This window comes from Varanus komodoensis, unplaced genomic scaffold (assembly GCF_004798865.1).
Source record: "Varanus komodoensis strain SLA01 unplaced genomic scaffold, ASM479886v1 scaffold35, whole genome shotgun sequence".
NCBI classification, from domain to species: Eukaryota; Metazoa; Chordata; class Lepidosauria; order Squamata; family Varanidae; genus Varanus; species Varanus komodoensis.
This window is the reverse complement of record NW_025335856.1, coordinates 1054880-1082722: the sequence shown is the minus strand read 5'-3', so window position 1 is coordinate 1082722 and position 27843 is coordinate 1054880. Positions and strand designations below refer to the sequence as shown.

At 43.7% G+C, this 27843-nt stretch overlaps 2 protein-coding genes across 6 annotated transcripts in view; one reads left to right on the top strand and one right to left on the bottom strand.

The window, feature by feature from the left end:
* TSTD2 (thiosulfate sulfurtransferase like domain containing 2) overlaps nt 1–10637 on the bottom strand; it is a 31848-nt gene extending 21211 nt beyond the window's left edge. For 2 of the 5 annotated variants that reach the window (XM_044439515.1, XM_044439513.1), the window contains exons 1-7: nt 10509–10636; nt 8341–8540; nt 6287–6594; nt 5811–5922; nt 4005–4130; nt 3053–3158; nt 1114–1232 (exon numbers count right to left, since the gene is read on the bottom strand). In XM_044439515.1, the coding sequence (XP_044295450.1) occupies nt 1114–1232; nt 3053–3158; nt 4005–4130; nt 5811–5922; nt 6287–6594; nt 8341–8523 (954 nt within the window). In that variant the 5' untranslated portion in view covers nt 8524–8540; nt 10509–10636. Of the gene's footprint in view, nt 1–1113; nt 1233–3052; nt 3159–4004; nt 4131–5810; nt 5923–6286; nt 6595–8340; nt 8541–10508 lie in introns of all 5 variants that reach the window. The other 3 variants (XM_044439514.1, XM_044439517.1, XM_044439516.1) reach the window with 3 other exon arrangements.
* A 3524-nt stretch (nt 10638–14161) lies between these two features.
* The window catches only part of NCBP1 (nuclear cap binding protein subunit 1), a 28260-nt gene continuing 14578 nt past the window's right edge, over nt 14162–27843 (top strand). The window contains exons 1-9 of the mRNA XM_044439493.1: nt 14162–14415; nt 19967–20055; nt 21004–21104; nt 21947–22103; nt 22739–22846; nt 23471–23592; nt 24613–24682; nt 25971–26186; nt 26807–26904. Of these exons, the coding sequence (XP_044295428.1) occupies nt 14382–14415; nt 19967–20055; nt 21004–21104; nt 21947–22103; nt 22739–22846; nt 23471–23592; nt 24613–24682; nt 25971–26186; nt 26807–26904 (995 nt within the window). The 5' untranslated portion in view covers nt 14162–14381. The remainder of the gene's footprint in view (nt 14416–19966; nt 20056–21003; nt 21105–21946; nt 22104–22738; nt 22847–23470; nt 23593–24612; nt 24683–25970; nt 26187–26806; nt 26905–27843) is intronic.

Sequence of the window (27843 nt, the reverse complement as noted above, 5' to 3'; positions counted from 1 at the left end):
GAGAAACCTGAGGCAGCCTACACACTTCATTTCACCCTCCCAGCAACAACCCTGTGAGGTAGGCTAGGCTGGGAGTGGGAGTGAGTGACTGGTGCGAAGTCACCCCGTGAGCTTCATGGCTAAGTGGGGACTAGCAGGTCCCCAGTCCGATACTCCAGCCATGACACCACATTGGCTCTCCTTTCACTTTCTTGGATGGATAGAGAAAAACCCCTGAGTTGAGGACACTGAGATGTTTATTCTCTGTGAGACTTTTATCATATGCTCATCATTCCCTACTCACAGTTGTTTACAGGTACTTTAGATGACATCATGACCTCTAACTAGCACTGTGACATACCAGCACTTTCTGTGAGCTTTGGAAAGCAGAGAAAACACAGCATTTATTCGTGAAAATGACATATGCCAACTTCCTCTTGTGTATTCGTACTGTTCCTCTATGCCACAGTGTCACCTAGCGGGTATGTGGTAAGAAAGCAGGACAGAAAATGCTCTTGCAGTGCGCAGCTATCCATATTGTGAGGAACCAGAAGTAGGTTCCGAAAGATTTAAGTGCTGATTAAGAGCCTCATGTAGAAAAGCTCCTAAAGCAGCTTTTGTACAGCCATGTGTGGGCTTATCTTCTTGGGAGCAAGAAGGGCCACTGCTGGACTCACAACCCGCCAAGGCTCAGGTGGCGTTAGCATTTCTACGGATGATGATAAAAGTGGCTGCCCTAATTTCTGCAGCATCTTGAAAAGGACAGCAGCTGAACAAAACCCAGACCACACACATATGTGAACAAACTAGCTTATACAAACATGATGTGCACAAAACCAGTTCAAGCATGAGCTTGGGGCAGCTACTTCTCTTCCCAAGGTTTGTGGCATATGTGCATTTCCTACAAATAAGCCAAAATGTTGTGCATTTCCTAAAAATATGCTACTATGATGCCAGGATGGTGTGCAACATGTAATTAAAAATCCTAATGCAATATACAGTTAAAACAAGAAAACATCATAATCGTTGTCCTGTTTACATGTGTCCGGCCACACATCCAGAGGAAATCTAGTTTCTTCAGATGTTCATACCCCAAAGAAAACTTTTTAAAAAGCCAAATCAAAGTCCACTTACAATTTTGCTTTCATAGAAGTTCCGGCAGTCCAGCAAAATGGTGTCAACCTGTGCTTGGCTACCTCGAGACAGGTATTTCTCCACTTCTATATGAAACTCCCTTGGAGTCAAATGGATTCCTACAAAGAATTAAAAAATGCTTACAGGTCCCCAAAAGTCTAGAAACAATTTGAGTTCTGCTTTCCTCACAGATCTGTGGGGAGCTGTGTCAAAATAGGAAACCGCTGCAACATTTACACATTTCTGTATACAGATCAACAAGTTTCACTTATCTATGTAAAAAAGCAATGCATGCATGCCACCAGCACCCTGTTCGTAAATGTGGGCACATAAGCCAGAATTGGCTGCAATTTTCCACTGGTCCATAAAGGGGGCAGCATAACACAGATTTTTTTTAAAACTATCTTGTGTTAATATGAATAAGCCAGTGTACTGGAGTAAAATACATACATATGGCTTGATTGCTCATGCTTGACACTTCCTTCCAGCAGGGCTGGTTAAGCAAGCCAGGGATTGGTCTCCATCCCTGGCTTACTAAGTGTGTTCTCTCTCTCTCTCCCTGCAAAAGTGAGAGTCATAAGCTAAGAACAAACCCTGCACCACAACTCTGGCTTGTTGGGGAAAGAGAGAACCAGAGTTCCTGGTTCAGGCACCAACTTAACCAAACAAAGGACTGAGAGAGCCACATAGAGAATTCCTGGGTTGTCTGAATGTATCATCATGGTATAAGCAGTAGCAGTTGTGGGAAGTAGCTCTGAAAGCTGGCGCATTCCAAGGACAAGTGCAGGATTCTGGAGAATTGTTCCAACCCGAGGGACTTTCCACTTGGTCCCCCACCAATGTTTCCAATCCCAAGCATTAAATACACACATCAATCACATGCCTTGAGGATCTTCAATGCAGCCTTCCCAGTTGAAAACAGCTAGGGCATGGCATGTTCACAGATGACTGATCATCACTGTCATCGGCAAATCACTTCTACTCTCAGATTCATAATTTTAGCTGCTTTCCATGCAAATATGCACCATAAGACATACACTGAAAGGGGATGTGGGTGCCCCTTTCATGTAGCTTTGTTGCAGTAGTTATAGTCTCTTCTCTTAATGTGTAACTTAGTCTGAACAAAGTTTACACTCACTACAAGAGGCCTCTGAAAGTAGGCTCCCTCTGGTGTGATTCTTGTTCCAGCTAAAATGCTCCAATGAGCCTGCCTTCTGGAGCTCAGCCATCATGTTGGCCCAGTTTGGATTACCATTCAAGGCCTCATACACAGTAGTTTACATAGCTGTGACTGGAGTGCTGAGGCTAAGCTCCCCCGCACCCGACCCCTCCTCTCCCCCACCAGCTTCAGCACAAAGGTCATGGCTCGGATTAAGACAAAGCTCCCCATCATACCCAAATGGAGGAATTCACACCGAAAGTTGGTTAACAAACCAGGGAAATAAACCAGGGTCACATCTTGCTGTATTCTCCTGGTTGATTAAGTAACATTAAACCAGGGTTCTGTACCGCAGGACTAACCTTCAGACAAATGGCAATCTGAATACTGAAGCTGGTGCACAACGAGGGGAGAACTGGGAGGGAACAACACTTGGTCTTGACACTTGTCCAGCCCGTTCGCAGTCGGTGACCATTTTTTCAAGCACGTGTCCTTGGCCTAGTTTAAAAAGCCTTCTGCAGGCGATCAGTTCAGACCTTGGACAAAATAATAATCTGCCCCCCACTGAAAACCCCCTGTGGGCAGAGGAGAAGGACCAAGAGACGGAAGAGAAAAGGGGACGGCAGAACAGAAGGAGAAGGAAAGCTGCCTACTTTTGGCTTTGGTCCTGCCCAGTGTCTGAATGCAGCCCATGACAGATTACCCCAAGGGATTTGGGCCTTGGAGAGAGAAAAGTGTCTACGCCCCCGATCCGAAGCCAAGCCCTGTGGTTCTCCATACCAGTTTCTTTGTAAGAGACTTTCTCTGGGTTAATTCCCATGGGTACTATTTCTTCAAAGACGCCAATTCGAAGGTCTGGGAAACAGTGAGCCCCTCCTGCACTGGTCTGAGAAATGGGGAGAAAACAAAACAAGAAAAGGCTACCAAAAGACCTTGAGGCAGGAGACAGGTAACAGCTTCTACTGAGGAAAGGGGCTCCCTCCCTTGAGGTTGAAGGGGATCTGAAAGGTGGAGCCTGGAACACATTCAGAAATGCCTTTTGCACCGCAATCAGGTCCTGAAGAAACCACTCTGGATGATGTTTGGCAACTTTTGGCTTTCTCAAAAGCCTGTGAAACCTGTTTCACTTCTAGTAACACAGAGGCAAAAGGCATTTCTTTACTTTGGATCTTTATGGGTTGCCCTTCAGCCAGAAATAAACATTGCCTGGCTGCCTCCCATCATGAAAACAACAAAATAGCAAATGCAATGTCCAAACAAATTCAGCATGTGAAGCCCACAGAAAACACCAGAAGCTCAGTAGGAATAAAGTCCAACAGAACCCATTAAAACCAGTTATCGAAAGATACTGGGAAGCCTGGGCTAATAACAAAAAAGTTCACATCTGGTGCTGAAGAAACACCAAACGTGGAGGGTCCTTGTAGAGCATATTCTATGTATGGGGAACCACAAAAAGGAGCAACCACCTCCCTTCAGACGGTGGCGGGGGGGGGGGGGGGGGGATCAGAGGTGGGCCTAACCTCTTCAGGCATGGGAAAGGGGATGTTGTGTTTCTTGAGGGTGCTCACATCCCAGGCGCTATCCAATACATGCCTGTGATGGTGGTACACCCCAATTACATGCAGGGTCTGCTGCTGAAAATTCCCTGTTAATGGGAGACAACGCTTAAAGAAATTCTCGGAGTAGGATCAAGAATACATAATAGAGCCATGTTGATTTCGGGGTGTTTCACCTTGAAATCCTCCTTCATCAAAGTGCCTTTAAAGAGGGGATGAGACAGCATTGCATCTATATAAAGGCCAGTGGCTACCCTGCTCCCTCCAACAGTTCCATTAATGCCTTCAGAAGCAATTCGTACCTGGAAGCCAAGCAAGAAAGTTCAGTACAAGAGGTGTAGTCCAGGCCTACATGAGTCTACACAGAAGTAAACCCAAGAGACATGTCTCAAGAAAATACACATTATTTTTCACCCTTATAGATAAAGTACACACTGCAAAAGTGGGGTGCTGTGTCCCTCCATTTTTTTAAATGAAATGCAACCATGGGAGGTTGTATTCAGAAACTCAGGGAGGACAAATGAGGAAGAGATGCTTATTTTTTCCCAGGACACACCTCAGGGAAAACTGGTAAAGCTTCAACATCATCTCTGGTGAGGAGAACTACTAGAACGCTGCTCTCGTTCTGGCATATAGCTAAAACGTTCCTGTTCTCCATGGCTTGACAACAGTAATTTTAACTGAGCAACTGCATGCCCCCTGCTTGTTCAGATTCTCAGCTCCAAGGCTGGAACAATGCTCTGATCTTGGAGCTGGGGATCCACACGCAAATCTCCTCTGGAAGGCACAAGGTTGGGGAAGGCTGCCCTAAGCCATTTAAAATACTCAGAAATATTTGTGGAATATTAAGTCTGATTTAACTATGATCACCTCCGTTCTTACCCTCTGGTTAAGAAATGATCCAAGTTTCTGCCATGTGATACTGTGTTTTCTGCTGCACTGGCATTTTTGCAGCTCTTTTTGAGAAATGTATTTGATGTGGTGTTCAATACATTTAGGGCCCTTGGAGGCTGATGGTCTCCACCATCCTGAGCTTCTGTTCTGGGTAGTGAGGGAGTCCGTCGCTCAATCACCACAGATGGTGCCAAGGGATCTGTTGAACTCTGAGGTGGCGTCAGTGAAGCAGCAAGGTGGGAGGGGACTTCCAAGTTCAGGGCCGCCTAGTGAACTTTCACAGGCAGCATGTGAGAATCAAGCTGTTTTGGGAGGGGCAGAAGGGTTTTCAGGAGGGGAGTGGGTATGAGACCCAGTCCTTGACCCAGTGAGGAGGCATCAGGAGAAACAAGCTGCTTAATTGGAGGGGCTGAACTGCCTGGCTCTCCAACAGTGAGAGCCACCCTGAGGGCAGAGCCAGAAGCTTTACTGAAAGGCAAGGACAAAGTGGAAGTTTCCAGTTGGGATCTGAACTCTTTACATGGGCAGAGAGTTCTCCCTCAGCTTCTTCCTCAATTTAGGGTTCATCCTGTTCCATAATCTGTTGAGTTGCAATAAAAGAACTACACTTCAAAGGATTGTCTTGAGTTTAAAACCAGAGGGAAAGAGAGAAGGGATCAGCTCACAACACTGCATTTTTGGCCATCTAGCAGGGAACTTCAGAGTTGGGGAAGAAGGCTGCAGAGGGCATTGGTTACATCAGACTGTTTCTTTTCTTCCCTACCCATCTGATCACCCTCTTCCACTTCGCTCAGGTCTAATTCCCAACCCCAGAGAGTCACCGTGCAGTTCTTTCCCCGTTACTGCAATGGATGGGAACCAGAGCAGGGAAGTGGATTCCCAGCTCTGAAGTAGGACAACAGTCTCTGACCTTGGAGCTGAGAGTTGAAGTATCCTATGGACTCTGGACCATGTATAGGGGCCACAGAATCACCCCCTTAATAAATTAATTCTCCATTACTTCTCCACAATGTTCCACATACTATATGAACAGATACAGAACACACACCAGGTCTGCTGGTGGATATAACTCCAGCCAAGCCATTTACCTTGCCAGTCAGGTGCAGGTGTTGACATAAAGCCTTCTGCCACTCACAGAGTCCCCCGGGATCTGCCACCTCGCAGTAGCAATAGTAAAGCAGAACTTGCCCAAGCTCACTGCTGCCAAAAACACAGGAAAGAAGCTCATGTAAGAAAAGCCATATTTTCATAATTGGCCTGACAAGATCTGAGCAGTTCCTCAGGTTTTAGGTGGTACTACCCTCTGGATGTTGGTCCATTGTTAAAAACAAGCTAATAAAGAGTCTTGCGGCACCTTAAAAGCTGCCACGTTGATTCTGGCATCAGCTTTTGTAGACCAGGGATCACCTCATCAGATGCATGGCATCCCATGGTCTAGTTCACAAAGGCTGAAGCCAGAATCAACGTGCTAGTCCTTAAGTTGCCAAAGGAGTTTGTGTGGCTTTCGTTGCAATAGACTAACAAGACTACCCCTCTGGAAGAGATTTAAAAAGTAATCCCATACCTTTTGATTTCATCTGCACCAAGGTGGCTCGTATCTGGGAGCTTGTAAAACATCTGGGTTTGATGCAGAGGCCTGTTTGGCTGAGGCACCTCATCCGTGGAAACGTTGTTGCCCGCCAGCTGCTTTAAGAGTGCCACTGTTTGCTGCCCCACGTCCCCTGAATGCTGGGCAGAGACGTGCCTGTGGATGCCACTCAGGTCGCTGAAAGTCTGTTGGCAGCATCTCCAGGAAACAGATGCTTGACAGGCAGCCATTGGACAGCAAATGTCACCGACCACTTCCTTGGCTTTGACAAAGAGGGCAAATGCCTGCAGTGGCAAGAAACAAGCTTGGGTGGCAAGACCTCAAGGCAAAGGCAGATGCTAAGAGTTGAAGAGCAGGCACAGTGGGTTCTTTGCCCATAGGGTAGGACTAGGTTCTCATTTGTTTATCATGTTTCTATCTCACCATAATACCAAAATTCTCTGGCAGGTTCCACAAAAATTAACCCCCCCCCCACAAACCAGCATGATAAAACATGATATAAAATGTGAACAGGCTTAAAACAACTAAAATTGTGTAATGGTGTCCTGCAGCAGGGATGGTGTAAATTAGTGTCCTGCAACAGCAGGGGGATGGACCCGATGGTCTTCATGGCCCCTTCCAAATCTACTATTCCATGAAAAGCAGAGGACCATAAAATACCAGGACCTGATAAAGCAAAAGCATTAAAAAGCCCCGTTATATGCCATCAGATGTCTGAGAACAGAGGTAAGCCTTAAGATGACAATGATGATGCCACGTGGACCTAACTGGAGAGAACACCCCTTCATCAGAGGGCCACTACTGAGACGTTCTGTTCCCTCGTCCCTAGCGTCTCAACCTCCTTCAGAGGCGGCAGTCAAAGGAGGCCTCAGGTGTTGAGCACAAACATACACATAAAGAGAATGTTGGGTTAGCATTCAAAGAGAGACAGCGACAAGGTGTGTAGCAGGTAGAGGGAGTCCTTGAGTTTTGGGGTTGGTAGGCACATCTGGAACTTTGAGAAAGTGTCGCAGGCTATTCCCACAAAATGGCTGGGGGCTTGCTCTTCCACCAAATAGCAACCATGGTGGACATGAATGGTCACTACACATTACCGTTGCCTTCTGGGAAACTGTTCTGTCCTACCAGTGATGCGATTGTTTCTTTCCTACAAGCTGGCTGCAGTGGGCACTGTCTACTGAGTCAGACAAGCGAGAAGAGGAAAGGATGAAGCAGGAGTTTGAAAAGGCAGCAAGCGGTCAGAAGCAGCCGAGGATGACAGGGTGGAGGCAGTGACAGAAGGGATGGTGGAGAGGGCACAGCCTGCAGGAATTAAGCGAGGGATAAAGGCCAGAGGAAGAGGTCTATGAGAAGAAGAAAACTGGGAGACAGAACAATCTGATAGGAGATATACCCAGAATTGCAAGTTGCATAGTTGAAAAGGATGCCATTCACATGACTGATCTGAAACAAACCATGGAATCTGTAGATACAGGCCTCCAGTGCTAACTCTCCATTTTTTAGCCCTTTCATGTGAAATTCTACTTCAACATCCTGTCACTTTCGGATACAACCTAGAAAGTTAATCCATGGTAGTTCCCTTCCCATGGCTTCCCCCACTCTCCTCCCTGCAGCTGTTTTCCCCAGCTGCCACAGCAAACAGATGTTCAGAACTGTGGCTGGGGTGAGTATTGGCTGGAATCAAGGGCTATGGTGGAAAAGCAGGCATGGATGGAGCACTCGTCTCTCCTGCAAGCTCTTCCTCTCCTGTAGCTCTGTCGTGGAGAAGAGGAGCCAGCTCTTTGCTGGCACCTTTGGTGGCTCAGTATCCACTGCTGGCCTAAGGCAGTAACTCCAGATATTGGAATTTGTTTGAAACAGTCTATTCAAATGTATTCTATAGGATCAGAATATATTTGATCAGCATCAAGTCTTGTTCTTTTTATATGCCATATTCAGTCACAGCTTGAGCAGGCTTAAGAATCTCCCCCTGTATAACACTTTTAGTAGATGATCACATATAACCATGTTAATAATACCAACTCAAATACCTTCTTCTTTGCAGATGCGTACTTCTTTCGAGCCCTGGCATCTAACTCAGCTTTGAAGTCACTCTTGTATGGAAAAGGGTCTTTCACCTCCAGGTCTGCAAATGTCCAAATGCAAAGTTCAGCTTCATCGTCTCCATCAGGCAAAGACAAAGAAGTCATCACTATGTCACAGCAGCTGGGCATAAGTTTTTTCCTGTGACCTAAGAAAGATGGTTCCAAAACATGGATTTATAAAGATGCAAAAAGAAAACAACATTTGTAGAAGTGAAAAGTGCTCTGAGAAATGTGAGATTTGCAAATAGTGAGATTAATTCTGGAAGCAATTTGATTACCATCAGCCCAAAACTGTACTGGTTCCTTTCCAGGCTGAGGCTGGACATAGCACATGGTGCTTTAAAAGAATTAAAAGAGTAGAAAGGTGGAACCATGCCACCTGAAGATGCAGAAACGGACATGACTGAGCTGATGTTCAATCTCCTGACATGCACACCTACCATTGTGAGGAAACTGGGTTTTCTGCACAGCTGAAGGATGTGCTACGAGCTCTGTTTTTATATTAAAGCTTGTCTTCACATACAGAAGGCACCTGGCACTCTAAAAGGTCTTGAGGACTGTCACTTTATGACACTCTCTCAAGAATTACAGTAGTATTATACTGCAGAAATACTTGTACTCTAAGCTGAGAAGTCACCATTTAAAATATCAGCTGTGCTAGGTGCTCCACTGTACAGAGGACGGGCCTCTGTTTCAAGGTGTCCTGTGTTTGAAAGGCGGTCCAATCCAAGTACAATTTAAAGTCACTGAAGACAGGAGAGCAGGGACGGGCCTTGAAGTTGCCCACCAACATTGCATGCCAGGGCAACAGACTGAGGAAGCACACAGATCACATGGCCAGTCTTCACACTAAGGTGAGATGGATTGCACTTCTGCTTAAATTTCAGTTATTGTTACTAAATTGGCAACTTTACATACAAATTAGCATATGCAAATATTTTGCAGAAAAGCACATATTATGTCCCCTATTTAGGAATGCACTAAGTGGCCATCTTATCACAGCCAGGAACTCAACTAGGTAAGTATCAGAATGAGCACCTTCTCTGTGCAAAGGGAATAATAATAACCTTTATAAATCTGGGGTTTTTTGGAGGGAGGGTGCAAGGATTTCTGCAATATCACAATTATTATACTGTATTATACAGTTCTGAGGCCATTAATCAAGACCACATGCAGTTATCCCAAATATGGCAAATCTGTCTGTTGAGGAATCTCATCTAGCATATTATGCAATGAACTGGACTCTCTTTCCATTTCTATGTAATTTCTGACCATGGACACCCCGAGATCAGGTGGAAATTCAATCCACCAGCAATAACACATCTTTTCTTAATTGCTCTGAGTCTTCTCCTTTGGATCTCCTGAAAATCTCTCCTCTGTGTCTTAACATGTCACTGTCTCCTTGAGATGTTACATGCAGCCAGTGAGTTGAGTGGCCCAGTATAACGCATGTGTGACCTGAGAACCAAAATGATCTTGCTTCAGCAACATGACCTCTCAATAAGTCAATAAGCCTTAGAGCATACTTGCGTGCGTGCGTGCGTGCGTGCGTGCGCGAGAGAGAGAGAGAGAGAGAGAGAGAGAGAGAGAGAGAGAGAGAGAGGTACTGGCCTCCTTTACAGCGCTGTTGAAAGGCTACTGCTCAGGTACTGTGTCTTATCGGCACTTATCAGTACTTATCACTACTCTCTATATCGGTAGCTTACAATTACTAGCTATGCCAGACGACCATCACTGACCAGCGTGGCGGAGGGAAGGACTGCAAAGGACCTCTCCGCTCCGCCAGTGGACACACAGACGCCTCGGCTGCCAAGTTTGCTCCCAAAGCAATACTGCGTCCAAGAGCAGGACTTGGCGCTTTCCTGCCGGTGCGCAAGCGAGGAAGCAAACGGGCGCATTCCAAGCCACGGCCAGAGCCAAACCCGTGCCCGGCGAACCCACTTCCTTGGCAGGGGGCGGGCGGGGGCTCTGGCCCCTCTTCCCGCTGCAAGCCGCCGTCTTTGTCCCGCGTGAGGACTCGCGCCAGCCCAGCGCCACTCTGGGGCCGCGCGGACACCGCGGCGCGAGCCCTCCCGTCCCCCCGCCGCCGGCCCGCGCCTCGATCGCCCCTTTACCCGCACGAGCGCGCTGCGGCGCCGGGCGCTCCCTGGGCCGGCCGTCCCCCGCGCGGGCTCCCTCCCCTCCTCCTCGGCGGCCAGCTGAATGTGCTGACTCTCTCTGCCGGGGGAAAGCATGTCTCACTCTCCCGTAACCTCCTCCGCCCGGGCTCCTCCCTGGAAACGCTCCGCGTGAGGGACTGCTGGCAATTCACAGCCCTGCAGAGGGGTCACTGCTCGCGCGAGCGAAGTGCTGCGGGGATGGAGGCCGGGCGGTGGCGGCGCCCCGCCGGCGAATGCTGGTGGGCCGGCAGCTCTCACAATGGGACCGGCACATACGGGGAGCCCCTTAAAACTGGGGGCCCGTTTGACACTTCGGGGAGTGCTTTCCAAACTTCTGTCTGCTGCCCTCAGAGGAGCCTGCTTCTGGAGTATTTGCATGAGACACAAGGAAAAAACAAGGAAAAACAATCCATATGGTGAACTACCTTTATTGTGGCAACATGAAGATAAGGAGTGTTTCCCGATTGGAAGGAGGCAAGTCAGGAGCAAGGACTCATACAGAGATGCAGCCCCCAGAGTTCTTTACAAATGGGCAATTCTTCCTCACATCATGACAGCAATGCAGAGTCTATAGCAAGGGCAGCTCTTGGCAGAGGCTTATTGGAAGTGAGATCTAGTGAGAACCAGGATTACTCCTATCTATATCTAGGTCTCAGTCAGACTACATAAGGCTTTTTTCAGTCTGTGGTTTATTCAGATTTGTCATTACCTAAGAATAAGAAGTAATAACATAAATAAAGGCACGGCCTATTGTAAAGCATTAGTTATATGCCTGTTATTTGCTGTGCTAAGCAGTCCAGGACATCAGATGGAGAACAAGAGACTTCCAAGCCCATCCCTAGTTGCTTGGCAACTAGGCCTCAAGGGTAACAATGTACTAACCTGAAAAGGTTTAAATAGATGGCAACTATGTGAAACCGATTTTGTTCAGTATCTTTCAAAACCCACAAATCATCTTGCACTTCTAACATAGGTGTGTAAGAATAGTCCAGCTCCCAAACACACAAACATTAGGAGTAACTTAGTTTAACCAGCACATTATTTATTTATTTAAAGCTTTTCTATACTGACTACAACAGTCTCAGGGTGGTCTTACAATAAAAACCTGACTAAAACATAGCATCCAATAAACCCAATAAATAAAACCCACATGAAAACCTAATCGACCTTAAAATAATGGGTGAATAAAAAGATGTTAGCCTGGTGCCAAAAGGAATACAGAGTGGGCACCAGGTGAACCTCTCTGGGGAGCACATTCCATAGCCAGAGTGCCACCACTGAGAAGGCACTTCTCTAGGTAACCACCCTCCTAATCTCCTTCAAGGAGGGCTCCCAAAGGACCTCTGCACCAAATCTTAAGGGGCAGGAAGGCACATAGGGAAGGAAACAATTATTTAGAATGGGACAAATGAATGTTACGGCAGAGTAACATTTTTTGCTGTAATGTCTATGTACGTAAGATGTCGGATGTAAAAGTCAGATCTAAGACTTCTAAGTACAAGGTAACTTATACGCAGAACACACACACACACACACACACACAACTTCAGTCTTAGTCTATGCCCAAGATAGTCTGGAGATAATGAGTTAAAAGTCTGTTTTCACTGCATTATAGTGTGTTCTGACTCAGAATACACCTCAGGTGGTCTACTTTCTATGAAATGCCAATTTGAATGATAGTGGGAGTGATAGGGGAAAATGAACAATGTTTCAAGAAATTACCCAATTCAGGTATTTTAAAGAAGGCATGTACATCAAAGATGTTAAGATGTATGTTTAGACAGAAAAATGACTACAACTCTCAGCATTACTGAGGGAGGCATTCATGCTGGTATCTGCAGGACTTTTTTTTCTGTGTAAACTTTCACAGAATTGTACCATAGGACACGTTTAAGCTGACTGTGGGAACTTCACTAATCAAAAGACAATATGTACATTAACCATAATCTCTTAAAGGTGATTTTTGCAAAGGTGTGAAATGCCTTTTTTCAAGCTATGGCAGAGTTTTGTGTGCAGTTGTTTCTGGGCAGATGAATCTTAGCACTACTAGGCAAAAGGTAACAGTATAGCCATTTGGTCCTTGCCTCATGTGCAGGAAGAAAAAGATAGAAGTGATCAGAAAACATGGAAAGGTTGTAAATAAAAGATGACATTCACTAACTTTCCTCACCTTGCCTGTAAAATTCTGTGGATAAGTCAAGGGGATTATATAGCAGAAACCTAATTTGGAAGCACCATAAAATAACTGTATTCTGGAACTGAACACAAAACCCCACCTTTAATTCTATGATCCTACTCATCTCTCCAGCCCGCACATTACTTTTGACCAGGGCCATCTTAACGCATGGGCCTGATGGGCACTTGCCCGTGGGCCCCATACTAATCTGTGTATGTTAACCCTTGGAAAATTGGAAAACTTCAAAAATTAACAGTAGTTGTAGTTGTCATAGGGGTTCCAGTACACTGCTTTACCCAGGACCCATAATGCTGTTAAGACGGCCCTAAGGCAGCATTGAACTTCATTAATCTCTGGGATACTCAATAATAATTTGCAGCAACCCATCCAGTCTAATTTTGTGCTAGTGCAAGTGAAATTAAAATTGAAAAGATGGCTTGTTTAAGCAGAAATATTACTGAGATATGAGCAACACTAATATAAAAGCAACACTTAGTTCTGAATCATCATGCACAGGATTGCACAGTTAAGTTCAATGGGACTTTGTTATCCTGATTTCAGGAGAGTAGTACCCCTGTAAGGCAGTAAATTCAATAGAATTCATTGGGTTCACTTTTGCATATTTTATGATTACATGCACTTCTCTCCCTGATAGCACTGGGACATACAGCTTGATCCTAAGCATATTTTCTCAGAAATAAGTCGCACTGCATTAAATGGGTGGGTGGTTTAAGGGTGCAGTTCTATGTAGGTTTAAATGGAACAAAGGTCCACAACCCCCAGCATACACCAATCTTTTTTCTTGCATGGGACTGAACCTTAAAAGTGCTTCACTTTGTCAGAATCAGCACGTTCACAGCACTGTTCACAGATTGTTTCTATCACAACATAGTCCATTTCTTTCCAGATCAGGAACGCAACATGTTATGTATTTTTGTGCAAGTTACAATATTATAATAGTATCAGTATAATATATTCTGTCATAATATAAACAAAAGAGATAGTTAATTATATTGACTATCATCGTCATCTTGTAGTCATTATAGTCATCACCTTCGCCTTCCACAAAATTCAATTAATAAAGTGTGGGAATCCCCATTCCAATCCTCTATAATTCTTTTCATCCCAATTTTTCTTCTGTAAAACAAGGGGAGATCACAGGGTGATTGTATTTTCTTATAAGCTGGAGAAAGATTGCAAAGCAGGTTTTCCTAAGTCCTCGTTTTGCCTTCTGGGTGGAATCCCCGCAATCATCCGTAGGAAGAGCGTTTCTTCGTTCCCTGAGAAGGCTACCACTTTGTACATTCTCCCTCAATCTCCGTTCACCCGGAAGAGCTTCTCTTTGCATCCTCCCCATAGGGATTGGCTGTTGCCCACGGTTGGGGACCACAGGAAGGAGCTGCTGAGGGACCGGAAGGAAGGGCGGGAGACGGCCGCGAGGGCGCGCTGCTGGCTGGGCCGCTCGGTGGGTGGCTGCGGAGTCGGAGGCCCGGCCAGACCGCAAGTGCCGGTCGCCGTCGCGGCTGCTCTCGCAGGACCGAGGCGCGGGAACTGCTCCAGCCGCAGCCCCAGCCGGCGCGCCTCTTTCCCGTCATCGTCCCTGCACACCCCCGGCGGAGCCCTCAGGCCGTCCGCGGAGCGGGAGCCCGACCATGTCGCGCAGGCGGCACAGCGACGAGAACGACGGTGAGCGGGAGCCGGGAAAGGGGCAGCGGGGCGGGAGGAGGGGCCGGAGGAGGCGGTCGCCCCCACCTCCCCGGCCCGGCCCGGCTCGGCCCGGCCCGGCCGCGCTGGACTGGTCCTCGCGGAGAGGAATTGCCGCGCTTCACGCACCCCCGCGCGGTGGAGTGTATAAAGAGCATTGGTGCAGGTCAACGGCAGGCCTGTCGCGGGCCGTCCTGTGCAGTGCGGACACGCATGGAAAGAGCGTTTAGACAGAGTCAGGCCTGTGGGCCACCAATTCCGCGGTTGGCTGTTCTGACTGGCAGCAATTTGGCGGGGTAGGAGGAAAACGTAGCTTTCGTAATTTTGGCCTCCTGATAGCCAGTTCCTGAGAAGTAGGCCTGTTAGCTTGTTGCAGCAAAAGCTATACAGGAGCTTGTGGCTTCTTAGAGATGAACACGTTTGATCTGGAAGAAGCTTACCTCGACGCGGGTTGCATCATCAGATGCATAAAATGTTAACTTCAGATTGGCAGATTTGTGTTTTTTTTTCCACTAAAGATGCTCATGTGTGAGCTGGTGTAGTGGTTAGAGGGTTAGACTGGGGATCTAGGAGAGCTGGATTTTAGTCCCTGCTTGGCTATGAATCTCATTCGGTGATTTTGGCCAGTCACTCACTCTCATCCCAACCTACCTCACATAGCTGTTGCGGAGATAAAGTAGAACCATGGAAGTTGCCTTCGTTTCCTCACAAGAGGAACAGTGGTGGGATATAAATGAAGTGTGATGATAATCATGTTACAATTGATCCTGGAATTATTTTGCATTCAAAGCATCTAACTTTGTCCAGCTCCATATACCCTGTGTAAACTCTGATTTTCTAAGAGAAAAACCAGTTTTTATACAAATAAAATAGCAAATTTGCATTCAGTTGTAGGCATCAGAAAAGAGAGCTAAATGTAGTTGTTTTTGCCAAGAATCAGTGGTGACTCTGCAGGTGAACCCATGCACACACCCCAGCTCAACCTTGGCATATTTTGAGTAGTTATAAAGTCTGATCTAAGCTATACATGGAATGAGTAATTGCCAAGGGATTGGGAGGGCCGGGAAAGCTCTCATGGTCAGACTTGGGCATTTCCTGACATACTTTGAGAGACAGCATTCCCCCCCCCCCCCATCCCCAGAAATTGATGCAGCAAGGAAAAACTGCTTCCATAGTTTTCTACAGCTGTTTCATGAGGAAAAAATGGCCAGAATCCTGATTTTAAACATACTTTCTAAGCTGTGCACCTGGTTAAAGAGTAGCAGAAACATAAACCTTAAAGACTATGCTTGTAGGTTGATTGGAAATCCTGTCCAGGAACAACAAATCTTGGATGACAACCAGTCTGGCATGAGCATTCCCTTCCCCTGTGTGGCATTCCCTGCTGCCCTCTCCCAGAAATCTGTTTGACAGTCTCCTAGTCCTTCTGGTTAGTCTATAGTGGGAAGTTTCAAAGGAATGGGGGAACTATGTTTCACTGACAGATGCTTTTCTATTTGTTGGTAGATCCTGTTGGATGTTGTGCTGTATTTCAGTATTTTAGGTAAAGCAGTAATGTGTCTTAATGTTTGTAGGTTTTGAAAATTTGCATTGACATGCAGAGTCAGAAGATTTTGGTACAAAGAAAGTAAATTGATTTTAGGGCTCAAATAAGGATACATTTGCCTATCTGGTAAACTATATTTTAGCACTGAGGGTGAGCTGCAGCAAACTTCAGGCTCTTGAACCCCACCCTCAGGGAGTCTATGAGGAAGATATCAGGGGCTTCTACTTATGTTTTAGACTGCCTGTAGTTTAGTGTTGCATATGAACTCTCCTTAGTCTTAAATATAGTAGTAGGAAAAAAGCCAGCTTCATAAACTGTTGTTTGAAGTTGGTTTGTTTCTGCTAACAATGTTTAAGATTGACCACTTTGTCTAGCTTTAGATAGCATGGCAAACTGTTAATCTGAAATGGAAATGAATGCTTTTAAATGCCTTTGGTTGCATTAGGAAAGGGGTAGAGAGTTCATGAACTTGAAGCTTGCCTAGGCTTGTTTTCTTAAAGCTAAACTATAGTATAGTGTTATGTCTGAATGTAACTGTTGCTTATTTAATTAGGCCATATATTGGTTAAAATCCAAACTGAGGCCTCCTTAGAGTGGGCACAAATGTCACATTGATTTAATTTATCTGCTCTAAGTGTGACCGACGTTGGATGTTGCCTGTTGTTTTCTCCTTTCTTTTGTAGAAAGTATGTGCATGTAGTAGTAGTAGTTCATAGTGAACATGGTTGTTTATATTGTTTATTTTACAGCATGCACATCCCAGTCATTAATAGCAAGATAGCTAAACAACAAAGCAAATATAGCAACATAAATACCTAATGATGGATCTCTAGCAATCTCAGACTGTAGAGAAGAAGTTGCAAGAAGTGTACAGAACATAGATTTGTTTTGCTTTCTAAGTGCCCATTTTGGGTTTCAGCCTAAGGGTTGACCATCCTTGTTCTATGTTCATACTAAGAAGGAATAATGGTGCAAGGTTTGTGTATCAATGGAGGGAGGGTTATCATATAAAGAAGGATAAAGCAGAGAGTAATTTATGGTTGCAAGTTCTCATTCTGATTTGCTTGGAACCAAGTAAAAGAGAAGACTTATACCAACTGCCTCTTGTTCTGAATAAAAGACTATTTAAAAGTTCTGATGGTAAAGCAGTCTCTTTACTAATCAATTTAGCAGGGATGAAATCAGCATTTCTTGGAGGAATAAAATAAAAATATATTAAGCATTCTACAAACCCACTGTAACCAGTTCCTGTGGCCTCATAACAGCTTTGCTGTTTGTGGCATAGAGGTAAAAATCCAAGTAAAAGGCCCTAAATTTTCACCTTACATCACTGTGGAGGTTTCAGCATCCCAACCTGAGTGCTTTATAGCAAGTGTGGCAAGAGAAAGTTGTTCTCTTCAGGCCATACGCATTTTGAAACCTGAATCTGAAATAATGATTTCCAAGCTGTTTCATGAGCATATCTTTTCATTTTATTTATTTATCGCAAGAAGATTAATTAGGACACACAAGCTGCCCAACAGACAGGTCGCCCATCATGGTAACCTTCCCACACAGGGCAGGCAGCTGGCACTGTTGGGCCTGCTCAGTTTGCTTGGGGGCAGGATGCACTCAGTGTGTCCAGCACAACCTGAGACTTTATCACTGCAAGTGCCCCAGAATCCTTTGTTTTATATAAAAGAATCCTATGGTGATCAGTGTGGAAATGGGAGGGGGATTTGGGCTATACTATAAAATGCTTTTGCAAATGAAGGGCAATTCTTGTGATGGTCAGTATTTCCTCCTTTAGATTCAGATTTTGTAAGCAATGACATATATAAATCTGCCAGCCCACTTTTGTATATGAAAGAGACATTTTGTTTCTGCTAATTTTATTACAGTGCATTAGGTCAATGCTATTTGCAGCATTAGGCACTAAATAAAAATTAAGGCTGTGTAAAACACTATGGGACATGCCTGGGTTTTCATAGCACCTAACATTTCTATTTCTGACTGGCAGTGCACAAGGATTGGCTACATCAAGTTCAATTTTGTATGCTTTCTTTGGCTACTTGAACTTTGGCAGTGATGGGTCATTCCCTGAGTACTTTTAAATACAGTGAGCTCTTTCAAATGAGCTCAGTAGTTTTCGTCTTTCTCTTATCTTCAACATAGCTCAGTAGTTTGAATGAGACAGTGATTTGGCTTCTGCTCTCAGAATTTAGTCACATGATAATCGTTTGTATTATTTTTGCCTGATTCTGATTTGCCTATTTTATTCTCTCTTTATCCCTTTCCTTTTGATTTTGGTTGTTAGATTCTAAGTGGGCAAAGGGTATTTTTAAACTGAAGCTCAATCCAGACAAGAAGGAGGTCCTGTTGGTTGGTGGATCGGGCTTCGGAGAGGGTGGATATGACCTGGTCCTGAATGGGGTTGCACTCCCTCTTAGGGACAAGGTCCGCAGCTTAGGAGTGCTCCTCGACCCGGAGCTTTCATTGGAAGCTCAGGTGACAGCAGCGGCGAGGAGCGCTTTCCTTCAGCTTCGGCTGATTAATCAGCCGCGCCCCTACCTGGAGTACGACTGCCTGGCGATGGTGACACACGCACTGGTGACTTCCCGCCTTGACTTCTGTAACGCGCTTTACGTGGGGCTTCCCTTGAAGACGGTCCGGATACTTCAGTTAGTTCAAAATAGAGCTGCCAGGCTGCTGACGGGGACTGGGCGTTATGTTCACATGCCTCCAGTCCTCCATCAGCTTCACTGGCTTCCCATTGAAGTCCGGGCCCAATTCAAGGTGTTGGTGATGACCTATAAAGCCCTAAACGGCTTGGGTCCTGGTTACCTGAAGGAGCGCTTACATCCATATATGCCCGGCCGCCCCTTGAGATCTGCGGGAGAGGCCCTCTCCGGGAACCCTCCGTGAAAGAAATTAGGAGGGTAGGTACTCGGAGGAGGGCTTTCTCTGCGGTGGTGCCCAATCTATGGAATGCGCTCCCCAGAGAGGTCTGCCTGGCGCCGTCATTATTAGTTTTTCAGCGCCAGGCGAAGACCTTTTTATTTAAACGTCATTTTAATTGTTAACAATATTTGCTTTTTTATCTGGCCAGGGCGACTTCTTTTATATTGTTATTTATTTTACATTGTTAATTTTATATTGTTATTTTTGTATTTTATTGTATTTTATTTGTGCTGTGAGCCACCCCGAGGCTTCGGCAAGGGGCAGCATAGAAATGTTTTAATAAATAAATAAATAATAAATAAAGGATAGGCCCATTAATAATAATGGCTTGAATCCTGAATACTCTTCCACCCACAGGAGCATCTGCTCTGAGTGCACTCCCGCCAGTGGAAAAGCATTTGTGAGTGTGACTTTTCCCAATTCTCTCTTTCCCCTGCACCTGCTACCCTAGAGCGTTAACAAAGCCTCCAGAATACTGAGAAGGACACTGATGAAGGAGGGGGATCAAAAAGTCTTCCAGCTTCTGTCACTGAGTTCTCCCAACAAGATTAACAGATAGTTGTTTACTTTGTGTCTTTTATTATGTAAAGCAGTTTTGCCAATGCAGTTTCCAAATCAAATAAGAAATAAAACAGACCTTGCCTTCTGGCTTACAATCTAAAAGACACAACAGAAGAGAAAAACAGGATGGGGAAGGAGAAGGAAAAAACAAACTTTGTAATGGCTAATTTCAACTTCAGTCTTCCAAACCAAAATTCCAAATACATTGAATAAAAAAAGGGTAAGGGCATGAAATTGCTACAGCAATTAAATACATATGACTAATAATATCATCTCTTCTAGATCATATAGGTTCAGTGCAGTTGTGCAGAATATGGCAGGGTTTGGCTGAATTGCTGAAATGATGTACAGATTTACAAATGCAACATCTTAGTACTGATTTGCCATTGTGTCTTTAACAGTAGCCATATCCTTATTAGAGTGTTTACCTTGGAGCACAGAAAACAACATGAGCTGAATTATTTCTGCTTTGTCTAATTGAAACAGGAGGGCAGCCTCACAAGAGAAGGAGAACATCACATTCATTAAAGATTGAAGATCGTCTTGAATCCTTAATATGTAGAGTGGGAGAAAAGGTAAGAAAAACTAGCAACTTCCTGCTCACACTTTTGATTTGTTTATGTTTTAGAACTGGTCTGTGCATAACAGTAAGCTAGGAATCTTCAAAATGGTGGTTTATCAAGAAAGAGCAAGCATGCTAGAGCATTCTGGCCAGTTGCTTCTGCATGGCTTTTCTGTACATGGTTTGTTTAGCTTTGCATTCATACCAGATGTGTTGCTCTGCTAACAAGCCAGAATCTGGTAACTATGGTATCCTCTTCACTGGTGTTTGTTAGCTAACTTCACACCTTAATTTCAAATCCTAGTTAAAGGAAAACCTGGTTAGGATTTATCATGGCTGACACTGCCGCTGTGCATTGTTTAAGCATGGCTAAGTTTGGGCGGGGGAGGAATTAGTGCAGGAAAGGGGAATGTCTAATCTATGGCCTGCTCTTGTTCTCATAGGATTGCTGATCTCTTCATGTTTTATTCTGCATGGAGCTTAAGAAGTAAATGCAAACCAGTCCTCTTCTAAATGTTGGGACTAAATGTGGAACTTACCACATGTTTGGACCTATATATTATTGTTCAGCTGTTGGTAGTTGTGCAATTTAAAACTTGTATTTAAAAACCAGATTACAACTGAGGGTGCTTCCTGATAAGGCTTTTATTATGCAATGCCCTGCCTCATTCATGGGCTTCTATGAATCCAGATGATGTCATCTTCTATTTGTAACCCTCCTGTGTTTTCCCCACTACTGTCTACCTTTTTTTTAACTATAGAAAATGTATTATGGAAGAAAATCACAGTCCAATGTGTTCTAATTGGCAGTGCTAGGAGCCCTCCATCTGGCGGTACCCTTCACTCTGTATCTGATTTTTTCCTATCAATTAATATTCTTCCATATTGAAAGGAATATCAAATTACATCTTGACAGAATCTCACTGCAAGATTATACATTTCTATTTTTTTACCCCATTAGAATACTTCTTCTTTGGAGAGTAACTTGGAAGGCCTGGCTGGAGTTCTGGAAGCAGATCTGCCAAACTACAAAAGCAAGATACTAAGACTCCTTTGTACAGTGTATGTATGCAAAAGATCTATGGATCCAGGTGATAATAAGTAGCCTACACAGAATGCTTTTAAACTTTCATAAGTTTTTTTTAAAGGCCACAATTTATGTTGGCAGATTTTTTTTTCTAATTGAAATTGGGAGAGAAATTTAGCAGAATGTGTAGAATAACTTCTCTATTCACCTTAGATAGCAAGTTTACTTGAAATGGATTATTCTGGAATCAGTGACTGACCTTTTAGAGTAAATGTGCTTAAGACTACTGATCAAAAATAGGGAAAGATGTCTTGAATTTTTATTAAAATATCAGGGGCAAAGCACGCTTTTGTGATAGCTTATTTGGGATGTGGGGCGTGTAGCACATCAGCATGGCACTTCTCATTGGCCCTGCAACTGCAATTAGCGTGCTTACTTCCCGGAAAGCAGTTGCATTTACTCCAGCTCATAATTTGCTTATTCACCACAGCAGTGAAATGAGACCCAGTTTACAATCTCAGGTTAGTAGGAGGTATTTCTTCCAGAAAGGTTCATAACTTTGCCTCAACTATGTGCTACTTTTCTTTCCTTTCACCTATGCCATGCTGTGTAAGAAGATGAACTGAAACTTATTCTAGAGATGGAAGTGGGGATATGAGTACAGTGGAGGTTGTTGCAGAATTGTATAGAGTTTATTTGAATTTCCCTCAAAAATAACAGTTGGGTATAGACAGAGCTGATGCTCACTTTACTTTTCATAGTATCTTGAGGTCAAATATATGTGCAACCTCATGAGTTGCATTTGCCATGTGTAAGGAGTGATTGCAATCTGAGTTGAGCTCTGACATTGCTTCCTTTCTCCTTTATGAAAAAAAAGTGCACGCTTGTTACCAGAAAAGCTGACTGTTTACACAACTCTGGTTGGATTGCTGAATGCCAGAAACTACAATTTTGGTGGAGAGTTTATAGAAGCCATGATACGTCAACTCAAAGAATGCTTGAAAGTCAACATGTACAATGAAGCTGTGCATTTAGTAAGTTCTTTTCACCTTTTATAATCCTTCTTAGTCTGCTTTGCTTTCCAGTGACTTTGATACACAGTGTGTATTGTGGAAAATACACATGATATTATTTTTTATGTATCCCTCCAAATGTCTGGACTGACCTGTTTCTTGTAATTTTACTGTAGAACTGTACACAATCTGTGGAAAGTTATGTTTTGTGATTTAGCGTGGGTGTAGGAACACACCCAGAAATTGGATTGGCAAGCCAAGTCTTCAGCAGATATTTTTTCATTCACTGTGCCTCCATATACATGGAGAACACAGTTCGTTCTCTATTTTGCAAATGGATTGCTGTTTTTTCTTTGTACTTGGATTCTGAGATTTCAGTTCAGATAAGATTGGAACTTGGCCTTGTGTACTTCCTCTCTTGCTCTGTCACTAAGAACAGAAGGTACTGATCATGGAAGAGTCTCTGATTGTTTGAATGTGATAGGTTTTTGGTCTTATGAGAGATCCTCCTGCTTTTTATCCATGCTATGCAGAAGGGAGCACCTGAGAAGGAATTTTAGGGCCCCAATAAAGTTCCCAGTCTCAGTTGAAGTAGAATCAAAGTCAGCAAAATACCTTTCCTTTAAATTCTGGGTTTTCCCCCCGTTTTCTCCCAGGTCCGTTTCCTGTCTGATCTTGTGAATTGTCATGTAATAGCTGCACCTTCAATGGTAGCTATGTTTGAGAATTTTGTTGCTGTGACTCAGGAGGAAGATGTACCTCAGGTAAGCAAAGAAATATTTTTGCTTCATCAGTGGCCGGCTACTGAAATGCCCATCCCCCATGAGGGAGTACCCAGCATAATCAGGATGTTTTTATCAGAGTTCAAGAACATAGATTTAAAATGCAGTCTTAGCTAGATCTTCTGCAAAGAAAAGCTGAACTGTCATATTAGAGCACTGCTAGTTATCGTAAAGTCATCTATATGTCTTCACATTGGGTTCAGACTGTTTGACCTGAGGTTCCTTACATCAGCCTGCTTCATATGTGGATGAATTTCCTGGCAAGGTTTCTCATTGTGGCAGGCACCATCTGGGGCATTTAGAACATGGCAGGGATGCACCATAGCTTCTTGTTATGTGTGAACCTGGCAAGGAGTGGCTGTTGGGATGGTTGACAAGCCACACAGAACTCTGAGCTCACTAAGTTTTCACATAATGAGAAGCTGTAGTAGCTGGGCTTGAATTGGCAACGTGGTGTCTGTGGGTCCTGAAACTCATCATGGCTATTCAGCCACAGTAGGCTGTGGTGATCATGTGACAACCAGGTAGTTCCCTTGTAGTAAAAAACCTGAAACACTTTCTCTTGCTTGCTTTTATGCGACTGCACATTATTTTCATTTGCCTTAGGTGCGATGTGATTGGTATGTGTATGCATTTCTGTCATCCTTACCTTGGGTGGGGAAGGAGTTATACGAGAAGAAGGATGCTGAAATGGACCGCATCTTGGCCAGTGTTGAAAACTATTTGAAGTAAGAGAATAAGTGAAAGTCCACTTTGCTTCATTAAGTGTTAGTAGAGTAGGAAAAACTCTTTGTTTTCTGATAATCTGAAGTTGTGGAAACTGTTGTTCTACCTCTGTTAAAACTGAGGTAAGATAGACCCAGCTATGTGCTGAATGTGGGAATGTATGTTCCTTCCTCTTTCACGTCTCAAACCCCATCCATTCTCTTGTTTGCTTTAACAATGGTGTTGTGATGCTTCTCCACCAGCACTGGCTGATGCTGACCAGGATCCCTCATAAGCCACAGTGAAGCCAGAGGCTTGATTACAGAGGTTCTCACTATCCCATAGTTCAATTTTGGTTATGAAGGATCTTGGTTTGTGTGAAGTGCACATGTAATGCACAGCTGTGGCTAAGGCAGGGAATAGATGCAAGGGGCACTCCAAAGACTGATTTCTGATATGCAGACTGTGGTTTGCAAAAAACTGGTGTCAAGGCTATGAGCCAGGACAGGCTGTTTTTCAAACCACACCTTTTCCATGACTACAGTGCAGGAGCACTGGGGTCACAAGCCAGCAGAAATTTCTCACGTGCAAGCCCCATTGAAATGGGAGCTACAGAGGAGTACTACCAATGCATTCTTCTACAGTTCCTGTTCATGTTGATAGGACTTGTGCAGAGGAATGGCCTACTACACTGTACTGTATACCTCTATTATGCTAGAGTTAAAACTTCTTGGTTGACATTTTAATTCTAAATAGTGTGCGTTTTCTTAATTTTTAACAATATGCATTTCCAAAATGCAAGCATCTCCTGATGCAGACAGCTCAATAAACTGATACAAAACACTTAAGGTGGAAATTAGGGCATATAATGTGTGTGCCTTCTTTAGGAGCGAGTTCCATCTTTTTTAGGGAGTTGTACCCCGCCCTTTTGAGAATGACTTTCATGTTTGGATAACTTCAGGAAGTTTCCTCATAGTATTTCAGAGCTAAAGTGCTGGTCAAATGTAAGTAGCACTTAGGATGTTTGTGTTCTTTCATGTCAGACGGCGTCAGAAGATTCACGTGCCCATGTTGCAGGTTTGGTCCGCTGATAAACCACATCCACAAGAAGAGGTAATAAAGTTCGGCTACTGCAGGCATCTGAGCAATTTTATGTGACTGCCTAGTATGTGTTAGAGCTGCCAGGGAAATGTTGAAGAAATTATTGATTCTTGTCCCTTGCAGGTGCCTCTGTTCTTTCAATGAGAAGAGTATTGCCAGTTGCTCTTCCTTTCCAAATATAAAGAACATTCAATAAAATTCTTCAGTAAAAAAGATAATATTTCTTCAATTCTTTGTTTTGCCCTCCCCCCCAGGAAACGTTTCTAAGCATGCTTAACTCCATGATCTGTTTTGACAATATAATGATGACTTCATTGACCAAAACCCAGAGCCTCTCCATTAGCATGTCTGGGGGTTTGGGCATGATCTGTTAGCGCTTAGTTGCTCTTTTCAGGTATAGATTGCTGTGTCCCTTCACAATCTACTTTTGAAAGTTGTCTTTGTTTCAAAAATAACTGGCCATGTAGCATAGTGGCTGTTGCCTAAGAAGCTCAAGCCACAAATGTGTTATATGGATCTTTTAGTTTCTAGCTGAATATTGAAGCTCTCAAGTAGTGTAGATGGCAAAGGTGTTGTTATGTAAACAGCTGTGATAATACTTCTCTTCAAGTTACATAACCAAGACTACCAACCGAGTGAGGCTATTCCTTCATTGATCGCAATAGACGGGGAGAGCCTGCTCTATCAGAATCTCTCCAAAGTACAGCCACACAAAGCAGCTCCTTTTATACCCTAACTTGCCCGTCGTAGCCCTCTCCAATTCCTTCATAGGATGAGGTACTAAGGAGGTACAGTCTTTCCGTCCGCCTACTTCATATAATTTCATACAGTTCCATTATAATGTATAATGGAATATACATATATCACATGTGCGTTACAATCAGCCTATTGTCTACTTAAGGTGTGTGAGTTAATATTCATCAACCTGTTACCCCCGCGTGCTCATAATTACAAGTTCACTAGTTCCCTCCTCTGTGACTTCACCTTGCCCTACAACCCTCTGTCCCATAAAATCTGCTGGGAGTATGAGATAGGAGGTAGCACACTTTCTTTCAAGGCATCATTATCTTCTCTCCCCTCCACATTCCTTCAGGCAGACATCATGGCTTGGCTGTTTCCCTCTGTTTCTCAATCGCTGAGTTACTTCCTTCAGTGTGTTTTGGGCATGGGGGAGTTTGTTTCCAAGTCAGATAATGAAGTGAATGGGTGACTTCCAGTGAGAAATCTACCTATCTGGTTGTAGGGAGCTGTCTTCTGTGCAAAAAAAGAGGAAATGACTGGGAGATTCTTTCCATTTCAGTATTTAGATTGCCTTTGGGCTCAGATTCAGAAGCTGAAAAAAGATTGCTGGCAAGAAAGGCACATCCCAAGGCCATACCTGGCATTTGACAATGTGCTCTGTGAAGCACTTCAGCACAATCTGCCTCCTTTTACCCCACCACCTCACACTGAAGATTCAAGTTACCCAGTGCCAAGAGTTATCTTCAGAATGTTTGACTACACCGATGATCCTGAGGTAAGTCACGTGTGAAAGCCAAGTATGTGTTTGGTTTGAATTAGGAGATAATACCAGTATTTGGTGGTTTCCAGATATTGACTGCTGCTGTCTGAAACTTGACTTTTGTGGGTGTTAATTAGTCCAAAACTGGCTGAAATCCAAATATCTACTTAGATGTATAACAGTTCAGTGATTTGTTCTTTGAATCTTCTGTCCCACCTGTGCATACAAAACCGCTTTTTGAAACACATATCTTTCCTATATCAATAACCGTTGTTGTTGTTGTATTTATTTAAAACATTGCATGCCGCCCAATCTTGTCACAGCAACTTTTTCATAGGACTACTTCACAAAGGGGAAAAAACCCCCTAACATCTCTTTAAGTGCATGGAACTAGTTTCACACTTCTTTGGCTCTTGGCTTGTTTTTGTTTTAAACAGCCAAATTCACTGCAGCACACACATATTACAGCATATTGCAAATGTTTCTTGTAAATGTTAAATCCTCATATACATTATATACTATATTAGAACTGTTGACAAAGCTATAAAGGCAGTTGTGACCAAACATTGTCATTTAGTTTCATTTATGAAAGTGTATTTTCATGTTGCACCAGTGTTTCTTAATTCCCTCCTTAGGGTCCTGTTATGCCTGGCAGTCATTCCGTTGAGAGATTTGTGATAGAAGAAAATCTTCATTGCATCATCAAATCTCACTGGAAGGAAAGGAAAACATGGTAAGGGGTTTTGCCTTCATGCAGCACATACATCAAGTAGTCAAATGGTTTCTGTTTTCTACCTCTGCGGCCTTATATTTTCTGAGTAGTTGGTCCATGATCTAACAAGGGTTATGTGCACATGGGGTGAGAATACTTCCGATAGCCAAAGACAAGCCACTGATCTGTTCAAAAAGCAATTTGTCTCTTCAGCCATCTGCTGCAATGAAAATATCACAGAAATTCTTCAGCTGCATGTGTATCTAGCTGCTACAGATTGCACTTTCTAAGTATTTGTCAAAGATCAGGATAGGTATAAAATGAATTCTCTTAGTAGTACTGAGTTTTCTGGATGCAACGCACTTAGGTGTGATGCCGTTTTGCCAAAGTGTCGTATCTCTTGCAGTTGCAAGATTTTATTAAAAAAAAACTGTTGATAGAGGCATTTGGCATATCTGGGAGAAAGAAACCTACAAAAAGTGAATACCTTAAAACAAATGTTAGATTGTAGGATATTCTTTAACAAGAAAAGTTTTAAGAGAAAATATCTTTTGAAGTAGAAACTCCAGTTGTCAAGAATCCAGTTGAAAACTGAGTAGGAAGAGAGCTCTACTGCAGCATGTGGGTACAGTTCCTTGACAAGGGAAATACCTTCTTTGTGGGTGGGTAGGGGGTGAATTACTTTTTGGGCTGAAGTTGTCTCAATATTAAGCTCTACAAGGAGAGCTGCACTTACAATTTTGCCTTTTGTGGACTGCTTTCATATACAAGAGTGCAGTTAAAGACCTCATATTTGAAAAAAATGAGTTAGTAAAGTAAAATGCAAGACTTAGCTGCAAAGGAAAATGGTTAGCATCCTAGTTGATTGCTCTTGATCTGCTTAGTCTGAAGTGGAAAATGTTCTTCCACAAATTGTATTTTGACCATACTAAAACAAATAATACAGGTCTTTTTCTGTTC